The sequence below is a fragment of the Clupea harengus genome, chromosome 9, assembly GCF_900700415.2.
Source record: "Clupea harengus chromosome 9, Ch_v2.0.2, whole genome shotgun sequence".
Lineage (NCBI taxonomy): Eukaryota > Metazoa > Chordata > Actinopteri > Clupeiformes > Clupeidae > Clupea > Clupea harengus.
The window spans coordinates 1,186,971-1,203,019 of NC_045160.1; the positions used below are offsets into that span (position 1 = coordinate 1,186,971).

Sequence of the window (16,049 nt, forward strand, 5' to 3'; positions counted from 1 at the left end):
GTGTGTGTGTGTATGTGTGTCTGTGTGCTATGTGCGTATGAAGATGCCAATGTGGCGATGGCATTGGGGGCAGGAGTGGTGGACATCTTTACATCCATTTATCAGGAATGGGATGAGACAAAACCCACAGAACAACCTGAGGATGTGAGAGACAGCAAGAAGGGAGAGATACAAATAGGGGAGAGGGAAATAGAAGGTTTAAATGTTAGTTTTCATGTCAGGGAAGACCTGAACACTCCACTAGTGATGAGAAGATGATATGTGATAATGCTCAGCTATGTGGATATGTACGTGTTTGGGATGGTGGGTCTTTGTGTGCATGCATGTGTGTGTGTGTGTGTGTGTGTGTGTGTGTGTGTGTGTGTGTGTGTGTGTGTGTGTGTGTGTGTGTGTGTGTGTGTGTGTGTGTGTGTGTGTGTATGTGAGAGAGAGAGATAGAGATAGAGAGAGAGATGGTCTGTGTCTGTGTCTGTGTATTTGCCAGAACCTTATCTGAATCTTACCCCAGCAGTGTGAGCAGCAGACACGTGGACCATGCAGTCATGCCAGGTTTGTGGGTAACGTTGGTGGTGACCTGCTGATGGCAGTGTGGACACACTGTCACCGTGGGGCTGTCTTCCAGTGTTTCAATGGGCTGAACCACCACTACCGGCGGGCTCACCACCTGGGTGGTCCCCATGACTGGAGGAGGGATGGTTGAGAGATTTTATCATGGAGATGTCATGCTGCAGAGACAAAGAGCCTAAGTGTTTGTACTTTGTGTGTGCGTGTATGTGTGTTCACCTTCACGGTGAATCACCACATTTTCTGGAATGGAGAGAACTGGATAAGGGTCTGTGTGGTTGCCATGGTGATGGGCTTGGCTTTGAGCAGCGTTAGCAACATTAACTATGAGGAATCAGGAAGTAAAGCGTAAATGACCATGAATTACTTAGAATCTCTCAAAAGAAGCATTTCGCTCTGTTACAAAGGGAATCATTTATACTACTAGCTATGAAGATACTATGGAGATAAACTACTTTATCTCACTGAAATGGCGATTTATAAATGCTTGCCATTTGTATTTGTCATTAAATATTTACTTATCCAGCAACACACAGTCTGTAGTGCTCCAGTATTCTGTGGTGTGTGTGTTTGTGTATGTAGGTTTTTTCCTGTACCTATTTCACAATAGCTTGGTAGATAGGATCCAGGAGTGTAGGCAGGTGGAGGTGTGCTCGGCACCTCTGTGGGGTGGGGAGGACATGCACTGGCCTCCAGGTATGAAGGGGGTGGAGAGATAGGAGACACAGCAATGTCTGTGTAAACTGGATTGTCCATCAGCGCCTGTGATGTTAGAAGAGGACCATTAATGGGGTGTGTCTAAAAGGAATCTGCCACAGTGTGTTTGTGTTTGTGTTTGTGTTTGTGTTTGTGTGAGTCTATATCCAGCACGAGACACATACACACAGACACAGACACACACACGTACACATGTGCTCATGCTCAGTAAGAAACATGGATCATCTAATATTGATTCCCACCCAACATCACAATGTCTGATACAGATGTCTTAACTGAAAACAATGACATCCTTACTATGCTGGATTAAGATAAACATTAGCAGTCTATAATCCTTATGTCTGCTCATATCAGTCAGTTTATGCATTAAAATGCTACATTAATTGTGCTGCTTTTAAACAAAACCCTACAAATAGGGGACTGATGCCACCTTGAGTTTTTATTATTTTGCTGCCCCTAGATTAGCTGAATGCACCTGATTCTACTAGCCAAGGACTTGATTGATTTCAGATTAGATAATATTATTGATAAAGTGCACTTATAGCCAACAGTTGTTTAGTACTGTGTAGCACAGCATCAGCGAAGAAAACAATAAAAGGAAACAATGTGGAGAGAAGATGTAGAAACAGAACAGACCATAATTCTTACAGTACACAACCAATGATCATTTTTGCCATGATGTTTTAGTGATACAGTTCATCATCACCGTGTTTTTGTTTTCTTTTGAAATCTACATCCTCTTTCAGTATTTCAATTAGCCTAACATGCTGTTCTTGTACTCTCCAAGCTCCACCTGTGTGTCCACACACATAGGGCCAGCAAAAAACCTAAACATGAACTATAAACTGCTAACAAGCATGTGTTGCTCTCAACTCAACAAAGGTAGACAGTCTGCTCATAGTAATAGTTGTAGCACTGATATCATCCCTTTTCAGCCAATAAAGACACAACTCCTAACACAACTACACCCAAATTCCCAATAGCTTAAAGATACTTCATGTCTGCTAGCCCACCATTCTCCTCATTTGTGCTCCTTTTTTAAACACAATTTCATACTCTTCTCTCTTTAGTTCCCTCCCATCTTCTCTTTCACCTGCGTATTATTCCGATGAGCTAATTGCCAATAAATTGTGACAAATGTGCCACTTACCTCACCTGTGACTGTATTCACCTGCAACACCAGAGAGTACTGGCATTTGGTGCATTTTTGTGACATCACCTGATTCCTCACCTAACCAGTTCACCCCGTCTATGTGGCAGAGAGAGAATGAAAGGGGTAGGGGGTGGGATGAATGGGATGAACGACTGAATACCTGAGTGTGCGTGTGTGTGTGTGTGTGTGTGTGTGTGTCTCTGTATATGTGTGTATATATGTTTCAGGTTTCTGAATATCCACTGAATGGCTGATTAACAATAGGAAAACTAGGAAGAGTGACTGGAATCCTGCTGGTTGAATAAAATGCCATCTTTACATGATGGTATTGGAGAAAGGAAGGAGGAGTAATTAAGGATTGCACCTCCATGTATGTGTGATTGCACCTCCATGTAAGATGACTCCAGGTTATTTTAATTAGGCTAACTTTTACGAGAAAGGCTATGGGTATTTAACCTGTAAAGTCTTCTTTGCTGCAGAGCCCATGATCAGAACACTGTGAAAAATATACACACCATATGTTTTACCTCATTAAGCCTCAATAGCTCACAATAGGTCTTTCATTAAAAAAACAACTTGTAGTATTAACTGATAACTTGCTAAAACTCCAGGAATTCAGGAAAAGACTGTTTTTAAGATGTTTTTTTTTTCTGGGTGTAATTGTCTCCCATTCAATCCCTTTGTTTGGACATCTTGCTTACTACTTCTTTTCTATAGACACAAGTGCCTGTTGCATAATTAAAGTGATACCACAGCCAAATAGCTTTTGTCATCTGAAGAGGGTCTTGAAATTATTCTAATCAAGTTTCATGGTGACCGGATTCTCACAAATAGGCTCATAAAAGTAACCAGAATTGGATGTGTCACAACCATGCGGTGATAGTTCTAGAGACATTAAGATTATGCAATTTTAATAAATCATGCTACTCTACTCAATTTAGATTATGTCATCTACATTGTATTATCTTAAGTGCCCTAGTTTATAGTTTATATTTGATTTTGTGAGGTAGCCTGCAGTTTTTTTTTCACTTGCTAAGCAATGTTTTTGGACTGTTTGATCCTTGACCACTGTTTTTGCTTTCATTATTACATTCAGGGAAAACTCGAATGTCATTATCAAGACTATAAAAGAAACACACTGTAAGACATTCAAGGTGTCACTTGGGGCTGTAAAGCTAGGCTAATTTGTGTTTCACATGCGGAACCTATGTGTCCAGTACTGTGAGTTCCTACTCGGATCTTTGCGTCTGTCGTACATTTCCCTCTAAACACTGCCCTTGATTTCCCTCTGTGAGGTGAAATGCTAGTTATCTGAATTGCTGTTGATTGTGCTTAAAGCGAAGCGCGTAAACTCCTCGTTTTAACGATGGGGCTTCTTCCTGAAGAAGCAAATGCACTCCCTCCACCTGGGATTGCAAATAGGAATTCAGCTTGGCTCGGCATGTCCGGTTTGTTGGTATCAATGCTGCACAATAATCTGAACCGAAGGCCTGCTATTATGTCCGGTGAGTTGACAAGCTCAACGTTTGCTAGTCGCAATAGCTAGCAATGGGTTTGAGTTGTATTCATACAACATACAGTCAATTTAGATTGATCGGAAAATTAGATTTTTATTTGAATTTAACGTTAGTACATGTCCAGTAGTAGGATAGTAACGTTAGTAGAGAAATGGTAACGTTAAATTAGGTCGACTAATGTCATTCAAGTTGACAGGTCATTTAACTTAAAGTTACTAGCTGGTCAGAGACATGTATCAGACCTATAGGAAATCCTTAAACCCTTTCTTTGTATGTAATGTCAGTGACAATAACTTAACTTCGGATAGCTTTGATAGGAAGTTAGCTGGGCTAATGTTAGTTATCAGTGAAGGAACGGAATTTCAGCCACAGTGAAGGTTTTCATAACTCCTGGTATCAAATTGTAAACCATCTTTACTCTCAATTCTATTCTGAAATAACACCGCTATTATACTGCATAGCACAACAATTCATCAAGCTTTACCTTTATCAACCCCAGACCCCCCACCCCACCCCAACAAACAAACAAATACTCCAATTCCTCCTTGTCTGAAAAAAGAGTTTTAGTCTTAAATGATGTGCTTTCCCCTCCATATGCCACAATGGCATGCCCAGTTAGTAGCCTACTGACTAAATCAAATAGCCTATACATGACGTGTTGTTCAGACTGAGTTGCAAGTAAACATGATCTCTCTTCTAAAGGTCTCCATCGGCACACCCTACTCACAACAGCGGGGTGGTTTGTTGGCTATTATGTCACAAAAATTGTGAATTACAAGCAAGCCAAACTGGACCGGGACATGATGTCATATGCCCGATCCCACCCTGAAGAATTTGCTGAAAAAGGTAACCACAAGTCTATATCTTCGCTGTTGCGATATTTTCATGGCATTGCACTTTCATGTCTGCACCAACTCCCACTTCGTTTTGCATTTTTATACAGCTGATGAGCATCAATATGTTTGGCAAGTTTCTGGCTTAAAGTTCATTTCTATCATTTTGTTTCTGCAGAGAGGAAGACATTTGCAGAGATTGTGGAGCCCTTCCATCCAATCCGTTGATGCAACCAAGAATGCATGTGTGGACGTTCCATGGATGGCTACAGTCAACTGTTGTGTGATAGACTGCTTCTAATACAATGTATTGTAATATATGTCATAAATATAAAAATGTTGTGGTCCATCTTTTGCCATGATTATTTTGTACAATATGATCGAGTCAAATTCATTTTGATATATTCTGACATGGACTATGCTTTTAAAATAATATGCAAGTGAACAGTGCAAGATCTCTGATGTCATTATAAGGTTTTTTCATGGAAGGTGTTCTGCAACTTGGGGAGGCCATAATGACTGAAAGTTGGTTTCATTCCTTCCCCGAGATATTTAAAATCACTAAATTGCTCAGCACAAATGACTTGAGAAACCAAGATAATATACCATTGAGAAATCCCAGATTTTCTGACACTGATATCACATAATCTACTTCAATATTACTATAAACCACAAATCCAGTAATGTAATATTTTATTCTGAAATACCATGATGAAGTTTTGAACATTTTGTTTTCCATCGAGTTTGTGATCTCTTCAAAACTTTTCATTAGATCTTACATTTCTGTGTGCTGACTTAGGATACATACAGACATTTAGACCCAAGGTCACCAGAGAGTAGGCACAGCAGAGGGCACTGAACCATCATTCAAACTCAGAATTTGGAATGGTGGAAGAGACCCAACTCTTCAGAGTGCACCTCCTTTTCTAACTTGCACTTCCTCTTCCTTCGTCTACCTCTCATTATCTTTCTTCTAATCTATCTCCTCTAACTAGTACTTAACTTGCACTTACAGTAGTTACATTCCTGCACTTTTTTTATTTCTTATGTAAAGTAGTATTTATTGTTACACTAGGTCTCTATTGCTCGTAGCTTGACTGTTCTCTCCTTTGTACGTCACTTTGGATAAAAGTGTCTGCTAAATGTAATGTAAATGTGAATTTGAACATTTGTTTTGAAAACAGACTTGCAACAAAGTAAGAAATGAAGGTGTGACCACCAGGTGGCAGTATCTGACTTGAATTTCAAAAGTTTCACTACTTAAAGATGAGGGCATGCCTGTTCGATTCAATGAGTCAAACTTTGGGAGGTTAAAAGGCGTTTGCAAGCCTGATACTGGTGTTGATCTATCGCTAGCAGCTCATGTCATTGAGACGATTATTATGATGACATGGCCCATCCCTTCTCACGGTAGAGTTTTACAATAGTCAAGTCAAGGCTACATCTTTTCTAGAGTCAGCTGCTCTCAGGCTTTGACAGTCTAGCAGACAAACAGAAGGAAATAGATGGAACACACAGAGCTCTATGTTCAAAAACGTTTTGCAGGGAATGTAAGACCAAATCCCTTTTATTGAGATAATCTAGGAACTGGAGCTGAAATGCAGAATGGAATCTCGTGGTCAGGCAAATACTGAACTAAGTTTAAGGAGGTTTCCACTGCAGACAAGATACCAATACATACATATGCAGGATTTTTTTTTAACATGTGACAGTGATGCATTTGCTATAGCAAATATAAGTATCATTCCTAAAGTTTATATCGAAATGATATGACTCCTCAATTCTTCAACTGGATTTTGCCCAACAGCTGAATTATTGCAACTGTTTGCCCAACAGTTGCAATATTTGCCTGTTCTTAAATACTCAAGAGCAAGAACCATAACTGTAACAAGACAGTGTTTTGGGATATCAACAGTGCAACAAAAGAAATTGTTTGCTGTTACTGAAGACAACAATTAGGGATGGTTTTGTGGAATGTGTTATATGATGGTAAAACAAACAAAGAGACATAGAGTTTTTATCAACCATTCCTTTAATTCACTTTCACAAACTCTGCAACTTTGGCACAAAGCTTATGTAAACATATTGACTGGTCAGGTTGGCTCTCAAGGTTGTTTCCTGAAAGATGTTTTGTTCAAGAAGCACATTTGTTACATAAAGGTCATATGAAAATAAGATTTAACTTATTGCTTTTCCCAACAGTCCTCCGCATGACTTTATCAGTTGCTAATGCCAATGATCTCCATGTATTTGGCCGTGAGGGTCTGGGAGCTCTTGGTGAGGTGGCTCATGATGGAGAACAGCCCCCTGAGGTGGAACTGAAAGAGCGCCTCGGGGTCCACTTCCATCTGGGGCTCCAGACTCTTATGCAGGCCAGCCTGACGTTTGACCTTGGTGTCGTCGTGGGGATTGATAAGGTCGCTGTAGTCCACAGTGTTGCGTATGGTCTTCAGCATCAGGTAGCAGTCGTACAGGTCTTTGGCGTCCTCGGCTGCGTCCAGCTCGAGCACGTCGTCCGACGGCACCTCACGCAGCAGGCTGGGGATGAGCACCGTCTGCTCCATGTTGTGCACCGCCGCGTTGTAGCGATTCAGGGACAGAAGCAGGGAGCTGCGGCTCAGCTTGACATCGGCAGACTGCATGGTTCTCGGGTCTTGTCCTGTTGGTGTCCTGCTGTGGATGGTAGTAGTGACAAGGAAGGGAGCCTGTGTGCAGTGCAAAGCATGAGTTACCCAAGGCCCTGTATTTATAGGGCCACACAGAAGGGTGGGCTGTTCCCATCGGTTGGGCAACGTAATGACCTGATCTGTGAGGGAACACTGTGACTGCCAGAGTGATGCAAGGTCTCCCCCTGGGTGTTTGATTTTCACGAGGTTTCATTTTGGCTCAAGGGTTCTTTCAAGGTCAGCAGACAGTAGGCACAGGGGAGGGCATTGAACCATCATGCAAGATCAGCTCGGCCCATCTAAATCACGCAGTGTATCAATGTTCTCGGAGAAGCCAGCACAATGGGGCAAGAGTCTTCTGCCAAGCTTCGAACTGTTCTGTTTGCTTTACCTTGCCTTTTCTATGCTATGACAGTTAGGGATACGTATGTATTTCCAGGTCATTTTTGTGATAGAAAAAACGTTATGTGGATTATGCTTACATGTTTAAAAGAATATATGTGGATGATTATTTTAATCAGGCCCTAATAAATACTGAATATCTAACCTCTTAACAAAACAGTTAAATACATTCACCCCTTTATTACTCGCTAATAGCTTCAGTGTGTGATCCCTATTCTGAAACTCTAAAAATGTTGAAACGCATGTCATTCCTTAATAGGGAAGGTCAGTCCTGTTTGATTTGGACAGAGTTACTGCAGTACAGTTTGAGCAGTGGATCTCTTATCTGTCCAGGACCTTTTGGCACGAGAATCAGCTAAACGAGTAAACATTCAGACAGCTGTCTTGCACCCTTTTTTATTTGCTCACAAAATATGTAAGAGATTATTATATGAGTTTAACTTTACTTGCTTGTGGTTCATTTAGCTTGTAATCTATGTTGCGTATGTGCTTGCTTTAGAAGGTTCAGGCTTTGAATACTGTAAATGCCTTGAGGCAATATTTATTGTTAATACTGCTATGAATAAATACAATCTTTATGGTTGCCTCCTCAAATCTTTCGTGATTCTGAATTTTCTTTGCGTTTGGGTTCTTGCACTCTTTGGGATAAGAAGTTTGAGAATAACATTTCCTTGGCATAAAAGTCATGAAATTGAAGACCTTTCAACATCACTGCTTATGAAAGTGTAAGTTAATGAAAGTTAATCCCTAGATGCTAAACCTACCAAGTTCTTCCAAGTCCTCTGGAAAGAATACTACCCCTGAAAAGAGATTAATAGTAAAGACATTTCAACATCACTGGGTATGAAAGCGTACGTTAATGAAAGGAGAAAAGAGATCAATAGTAAGGTCTCTGCTCTTAATACTCACATCAGAGGGTCTCAGCCAAAGTGGAAACTTCTCTCATCTGTGTTTGACAGCACTCAGGCTGTCATTAGTGTTACAGTGCCTTGCATAAGTATTCACCCCCTTGGATGTTTTTCCCTTTTATTGCTTTTATAAATCAATCTTGGTCAATATAAGTTGGCTTTTTTGACAAGAAAAATTCACAAAAAAGCACTCTTTAATGTCAAAGTGAAAACAGATTTCTACACAGTTATGTCAATTAAATAAAAATATGTAAAGAAAAATAAGTGATTGCATAAGTATTCACCCCCTTTAAAGTGACTGACCTAATTCAACAGAGGTCCAGCCAATTGGTGCTAGAAGTCTCACAATTAGTGAAATGGGGATCAGTGTGCAGTGAATGTGTCTCAAGTGTTTGTAGTATAACGACACCTGTCTGGAAGGTCCATTCACTGGTCAGTATTCAGTAATCAGTATTCCTGGCTACTGTTACACCAGGAAGACTAAAGATCACTCCAAGCAACTCAGAGAAAAGGTAATTGAAAAGTATTAGTGGATCCATATTTTTTTCAACAGTAGCTCTCTTCCGTAAAGCTTTGATTGGTGAAGAACCCGGGCAAAAGTTGTTGTATGCAGAGTCTCTCCCATCTCAGCTGCTGAAGCTTGTTACTCCTTCAGAGTAGTCATAGGTGTCTTGGTGGCCTCTCTCACTAGTCTCCTTCTTGCACGGCCACTCAGTTTGTGAGGACGGCCTGCTCTAGGCAGATTTACACATGTGCCATATTCCTTCCATTTCTTGATGATGGATTTAACAGAATTCCAGGGGATGTTTAGTGCCTTGGACATTTTTTTATCCTTCCCCTGACTTATACTTTTCAATAACCTTTTCTCTGAGTTGCTTGGAGTGATATTTAGTCTTCCTGGTGTAACAGTAGCCAGGAATACTGATTACTGAATACTGACCAGTGAATGGACCTTCCACACAGGTGTCGTTATACTACAATCACTTGAGACACATTCACTGCACACTGATCCCCATTTCACTAATTGTGAGACTTCTAGCACCAATTGGCTGGACCTCTGTTGAATTAGGTCAGTCACTTTAAAGGGGGTGAATACTTATGCAATCACTTATTTTTCATTACATGTTTTTATTTAATTGACATAATTGTGTTAGAAATCTGTTTTCACTTTGACATTAAAGAGGGCTTTTTTGTGAATTTTTCTTGTCAAAAAAGCCAACTTATATTGACCAAGATTGATTTATAAAAGCAATAAAAGGGAAAAAACATCCAAGGGGGTGAATACTTATGCAAGGCACTGTATGTATGTTACTTGTGTTAAACAATTAGATTAGATTAGATGATTAGATTCAACTTTATTGTCATTGCACAGAGTACAAGTACTAAATGCAGTTTAGCATTTAACCAGAAGTGCAAAAAAAGCAGTAAAGTGCAGAGTATGTGCATATGTAAAGTGGTAATATGTAAATAAATAAGATATATACAGTATGAAATAAGATGTGATAAGAGTATGAACAGTATTGATATAAGACTAGCACCAATAGTAGGTAGTAGGTAGTGCAGATATGATAAGTATATATAAAGTGCAGGTGTAATGAAATGGTAGTAGTAATGTTATATACAGAGTAAGGTAAGAGGTATGGTATGATATAAGTATGATAAATACACTATGGACAAGATATGTATATCAATAGATATATATATGAATACACTATAGGTGAGATAAATACAGTAATAAAAAAATCAGTCTAGTGCAAATGTTCGGTGGCTGGAGGAGGGTGTGTGGCGGTCCAGGCCAGGGTGGAGGGGGGAAAGTACAGTCACTGGAGGAGGTGTGTGTGTGTGTGGGGGGGGGGGGGGGGGGCTATCACCGTGGTGCAATGCTTCATGTGTGATGAAACCTGAGGCTATCTCACTAAATCAACAGGACGACAGGCTGCAATGTTGTTTCTTTAAGAGCTGAAGTGATGAAAATGTTTGTCTTTGTCACCAAGTGTAAGCTATTAAATAAACCTTAGTTTTTGTTTTTCCTGTGTATCAATACATGTGGTTAAATAGATATTTTATGTATGAACACATCAACTGAGAGCATTTATCATTGTTGCACACTGAAAATATTTACTCTTTTTGTGACAATTAACTAAAAAGAGTAGAGACTCAAAATTATACTTTTAATGCAAAGGTTGTTTTTATTGGTAAGGCACACACACACACACACAACCTGTTACCACCACTAAGGAATGCAATATTTACAGAGAGCAGTTCAAACTGAACCCAACATCTTACTCTTCTTACTCTTTCTTACTCTTCAGGTGGGGAATTCTCAAAACAACCTGGACATTTTACTTGATGCTGCCTGCGCCTATTCTACGTCTACTTTTACATAATTTGTGTGTTTTTGTATGTGATTTACTTGCTCTGAGCCCTGAGCAATTCGTCAATAAATCTTTTCTATCCCTGGTTTTCTAGGTAGAACTCTGTCCAGATTGTTCCATAACACTCAATATGTCAACATATAGTTCATATATGTGTTAATAACATTCAACATTCAACTTTCGTTTTGCCAATATCATATGACCAGCATCTGACTTTTCATTTGTCTTTGTATGAAAACATCACCACGACTATACTTTGAAATACACGTCTTACGCTTTTCCTTGCCTGAGCTTTTTCTCCTGCCCCTTCAGAGCCAACAAATATAGGCAGCTTTGCGATCCTTATGGCATTAAAGGATAAAGGATAAAGCCAATTGCACGCAACAACATACAGCCTCCGGCTAACACCTCTCTCTTTCTCACCCAAGCTCTTGGTCTGTAACCAAGCGATTACATGGCATGTCCACGACTACCAGCCTTCTCCAGCGCTGGGTTCAACATGGACATCCATGGTCATGACTGGAACGTGAACTAAAAGGCCCAGCACAATTTATCTCAGTGAGATGACTTCTCACAGAGAGCCACGGGCTCAAAGAGATCTCTGATCGTCTCTGAGAGAGATTGTAATGGAGGAGCAGGCACCACAGAGCAGTAGTTGGTGTAGGCAGACGCAGCATTCGGGGGGCAGCTCCTCACAGTCCGCCATTAGAGGGTGGAGCCATTTCATTCCCAAGCCCATTACGTTTCCAAGTTAGTGCCAAGTCCCTTGGATGCTCATGTATACTCTTTGTGTTGGTTTTAACAGTGTGTCCTTCTTTTGAAAAAAAAAAAAAAAAGTTGCATTCCTTGGGACCAACCCTCTCAACAAAATGTATTTTCTTTCCTACTGGTGAAAGTTGTCTAAGATCATGGTTTGGGCTTTTGGCCCATGACTATAATTTCCAGGACGTGAGTGAGATCCATCATTTGGCCGAGCAATAGCATTATGTCTGGGTGCTCCCGTGCTCCAACGATAAACTCCTCCAAGGTAAGTTCTCCTGGAGGGACCAGAGACAAGAGCGATGAATAGTGTTAGTAAGCACTAGCTCTTTCAAACACACATAACCTATTAATACACCATTATCTTTTATCACCTATCTCTCTTCAGTATCTGCTGTGTTAACTTCTCTGATGTGCAACACAGATATAGAGCCTATTGATATAACATGCAGTGGTCTGTGAGTTAGATTATGATCATCAGTAATAGCTGGAAAACCTTTCTTCTTACCCTCGCCTTTGACGTCGACCTTTGTGTAAATCAGTTCCACTATTTCCTCTGGTGGGTTGTCATATTTACGGGTGATTTCCTGAATGGCCTGAAATGAGAATGGATAATTGATAGAGAAATTTAATACATTGTTATTCTATTTTTAATCTGAATGCTTACTTGTACTAAATTAAGGAACCAATTCTTGCGATATGAATGATTGTGACACTTTGCTGAAGTGATACATTTGCTGTCAGGCACCTACTGATAAGACAAGGGTCAGACAAGGGTCAACGACTTGTCTCAGAATAATGCCCTGTGCCTGCTTATGAAACATGTTTTGAGGAACTATATGAACTATATACACTGGCTGCGCCCAGCTCATCTTTGGAGTTTTGTTCATGACATTGGTCGTGTCACTCTCCCTCTTTTGCAAATGATAAAGCGCTGATTGAATTTCTGATTGCTGGTCTCTGTCTCAGTAATATTAACGTCTCAATATTAATTTATCTAACAATAATACACTGTTAGAATCCAATGGCATCCTCCAGATGTATGTATGTAAATGTAAAAGAAAACATACATTTTGCATGACATACTTTAAAATCAATATTGTAATGCCTCTAAATTACAAGCTCGTTACTCTGGATTCCAAAATCCAAAACCTTTGATGGACATTCTGCATGACAGAGAACAGATTTGTCTTTTTAAACCTGCCCAGCATTGCTGCAGTCAAGTGTGGTGGACACTCCTGTCCATCAGCAGCCATAAGTCAACTTGTTCCACATGCCTCAGACACAGCTAATGCAACAGGGAAGCTGCTTTAGTTTGCCATTTAGTGTCTATGCCATTTACTCATCTGATCACATAATTAATCATCTGCTTAAAAGATTGTTGGGAATGGGATGTCTACATTTTATTCCCCACGTCATATGTCAGATTATCTGTTAAAGGCCACCAAAGGACCACCAAGGATTAAGGGAAACTGACCCTCAGACTAGCAGTACTTGTGGGTCTATCGGACTTCGGTAACCCTTGGAGGCGGTAATCTCTGAGACTAAACTCTATTTTTAGACAACTTCTCAGAAGACAGATACTGAGAGCGACCACCTTACATCATAAGCCCTTTGCCGATGACATACTTCGGTACGTACCTTGAATATTGTCTCCATTTCATCTCTGTCTATTTTTCCATTTCCATCTTGATCGAAGAGCTTGAAGTACCATTTCAGCTTCTGATTTATTTCTCCTTTCAGTAATAAACTTACTGCTGCTATATATTCCACAAAGTCTATATACCCATCCTGAAAGAGAGAGAGACATGTGTAAGGCAATAATCTTGCTAATGGAATCAGGAAATTAGGAGAGGATGCAGGAATGAAACTGGTCATCCCAGTGTTTTATACTGTTCTATTTCGGAGTGCTCTCAGGGTTCAGAATAGAAAATGACCTGTTTTATGTAATTATATAATTACATTTGCATTGGAATACAATATGCTAACATGATATTACATCACTGCAAATGTATTTTTACAATACATTTCAATTTTTAATAAACAATATTCTTAATTTGGCACACTGTGCGCAGCTGACAACATTTTTAGATATAATAGCAGAAAAGCAAGTTCATAGAACATGTTAGCAGAAGTTCTAAGTAACACCTGAGACCTGTGTGCAGCATATATGTGCAAGATGGCCTGTGCAAGCCACTGCACCGTGTGCAACTATACAAAGAACAACCTGCACCTACAACTAATCAGCTCTGCAAACATAACATCGCTATCCCTGTTAGTTACCCTGCAGGTTGCCACCCAACTACGGACGCCATCAGTAGCGTTGCGCTTCTGGTTCTAGGTTGAGAGGTCTTACCCCGTCCATGTCAAACGTGAAGAAGACTTGGTCCACATAGCTGTTGGCCTCTTCGGTCATCCCCTGCATCTCCAGCATGGCCTTGAGCTCAAACAGCGTGATGACGCCGGAGGGAGAGCCCTTCATGAACTTGTTGTACCAGTGGTGCATGTCCTCCGCCAGGATGTCGTCCAGGTTGGAGCCGTGAGCACCCATGGCGCTCGATGAGGATCACCTACGCTCGAGATGGAAAAGAAATAAAAAGCCAAGCCAAGTTGTTGTCGTTGTTGTCGCTGTTGTTGTTGATTTCCTCTTCCTTTGGGTGGTTTGTTTGTTTTACGGCCTTTGGTACTCCAGCAGTTCCAATAGATTTCAAGATGCAGATTCAACCAGCGGAGGAGTTCGGATGCAATGAGCAGGAGCACTACAGAGAGCCCTCCACTGACAACAGCCCTCCAAGACAGCCTGAGAGAACTGAGCACTGAGCAAAGCCCTTAACTCCTTCCACATATGAAAGAGGCTGTCGCCCTTTAATTGGATAATTAACCAACTCTTCTGAGAAGCAGAGAACTTCAACTTCAGTAGGTGCAGCAGGCAAACCTTGACCCCTCCCATTCCTCCTATGTCGTGACTCTGTGAGCCCAGCCTGGGTCCTCATCTCCTGTTCCACGTTGAAGGATTAGGACCATTCAGAAATACAACTTAGTGTCTTCTCAGAGGTTATTTCCGTGTCAGATAACCACCGCCCCAGTCGTAGTGTGACCCACTGGAAGTTTCTGGTGGAGACTGATAAAGTGTGTCAGGATTCCCTGTGAGGGAAGCCCTTTCTGGGGAACTCTGTGGGAGTTATGTGCTATTTGTGTGTTCAGTTACCAAAGAAGATTGCTATTTGTGTTATATGGAAGTTAATATAGTATTAAAACACCTGCTACGTGACAATAAAACAGGTCAAAAAGAGTATGGCTATTTTAGCTCTCAGATTTCTTCAAAGTGCTTTACAGGGCAGCCTCATTTCATAACTGTATTGCAACTGTAAATAGAATAGACTGACAAATAACAGATCTATGAAGAACAGCTTCTAAGATCACCAGTAAATGTAAAGTCTTAAATGCATAGTAAAATCAGATGGGAATGTAGTACAATAGTAGCAGTTACATTCTGGAAGTTGTTGACTGAAACTAAAATGGCAAGAAGATGTGGATGAATTTAATGGTTTAAAAAACAGCTAACATTGGACTGTAAGAAATAAAAGAAATCCACATGCTGATGCATGTACTTAACTTAATGCAACTACTTAACTACTTTTACATACCACTTATACAGTTAAGACCACTGCCATAAATCACACCACTGCATGACCCAACTGAAGGAACATTTTGTTTCTCTTTTATCAGTTATCACATCAGGCTGCAGTATCAGTAAAGTGTTATAATACCAGAGACAAAACATTTAATGCTCACTGACTGCTTTTGAATTGTATGTATTGAATGTATTTGTAAGAAGATCCTACAACCTCCCTTGTACGTCGCTTTGGACAAAAGTGTCTGCTAAATGACTAAATGTAAATGTAAATGTAAGTTGTTAGAAAGGTCAAGTGCACACCTAACTCACTGGAATAGGTAAACAAGGCTTTAGTGTTAAACCTATAGGCTTTAGCAAGTCAAGATGTCTTGCAGAAGGGCACTGCACTGCTTTGAAATATATTTCTACATATAAACAGATACCTTATATGCCGATTGTCAGATTGTTGAGCAGCCTTAAGTATGTCCCTTTGTCTACTGCTTTTAGTCAAGTCATGAACAAGCCTTCTGTCAAGAAAT

General features: G+C 40.3%; 3 protein-coding genes across 3 annotated transcripts; 1 reads left to right on the forward strand and 2 right to left on the reverse strand.

Moving 5' to 3' along the window:
• The first annotated feature begins 3,692 nt into the window (after positions 1-3,692).
• On the forward strand, positions 3,693-5,133 carry ndufc2 (NADH:ubiquinone oxidoreductase subunit C2). Its single transcript, XM_012830926.3, has 3 exons — positions 3,693-3,939; positions 4,654-4,797; positions 4,963-5,133. Exons 1-3 carry the CDS (start codon positions 3,801-3,803, stop codon positions 5,010-5,012), a joined length of 333 nt encoding a protein of 110 aa, XP_012686380.1. The 5' UTR covers positions 3,693-3,800; the 3' UTR covers positions 5,013-5,133.
• Positions 5,134-6,798: 1,665 nt separating this feature from the next.
• LOC105903219 (thyroid hormone responsive) lies at positions 6,799-7,523 on the reverse strand. The gene has a single exon (XM_012830930.2). The coding sequence runs from the start codon at positions 7,424-7,426 to the stop codon at positions 7,004-7,006; it is 423 nt and encodes a 140-aa protein (XP_012686384.1). The 5' UTR covers positions 7,427-7,523; the 3' UTR covers positions 6,799-7,003.
• Positions 7,524-10,926: 3,403 nt separating this feature from the next.
• guca1c (guanylate cyclase activator 1C) lies at positions 10,927-14,774 on the reverse strand. The gene is made up of 4 exons (XM_012830902.3): positions 14,251-14,774; positions 13,536-13,685; positions 12,403-12,490; positions 10,927-12,172 (listed from the first exon to the last, which is right to left on the reverse strand). Exons 1-4 carry the CDS (start codon positions 14,443-14,445, stop codon positions 12,042-12,044), a joined length of 564 nt encoding a protein of 187 aa, XP_012686356.1. The 5' UTR covers positions 14,446-14,774; the 3' UTR covers positions 10,927-12,041.
• Between the last annotated feature and the right edge of the window lie 1,275 nt (positions 14,775-16,049).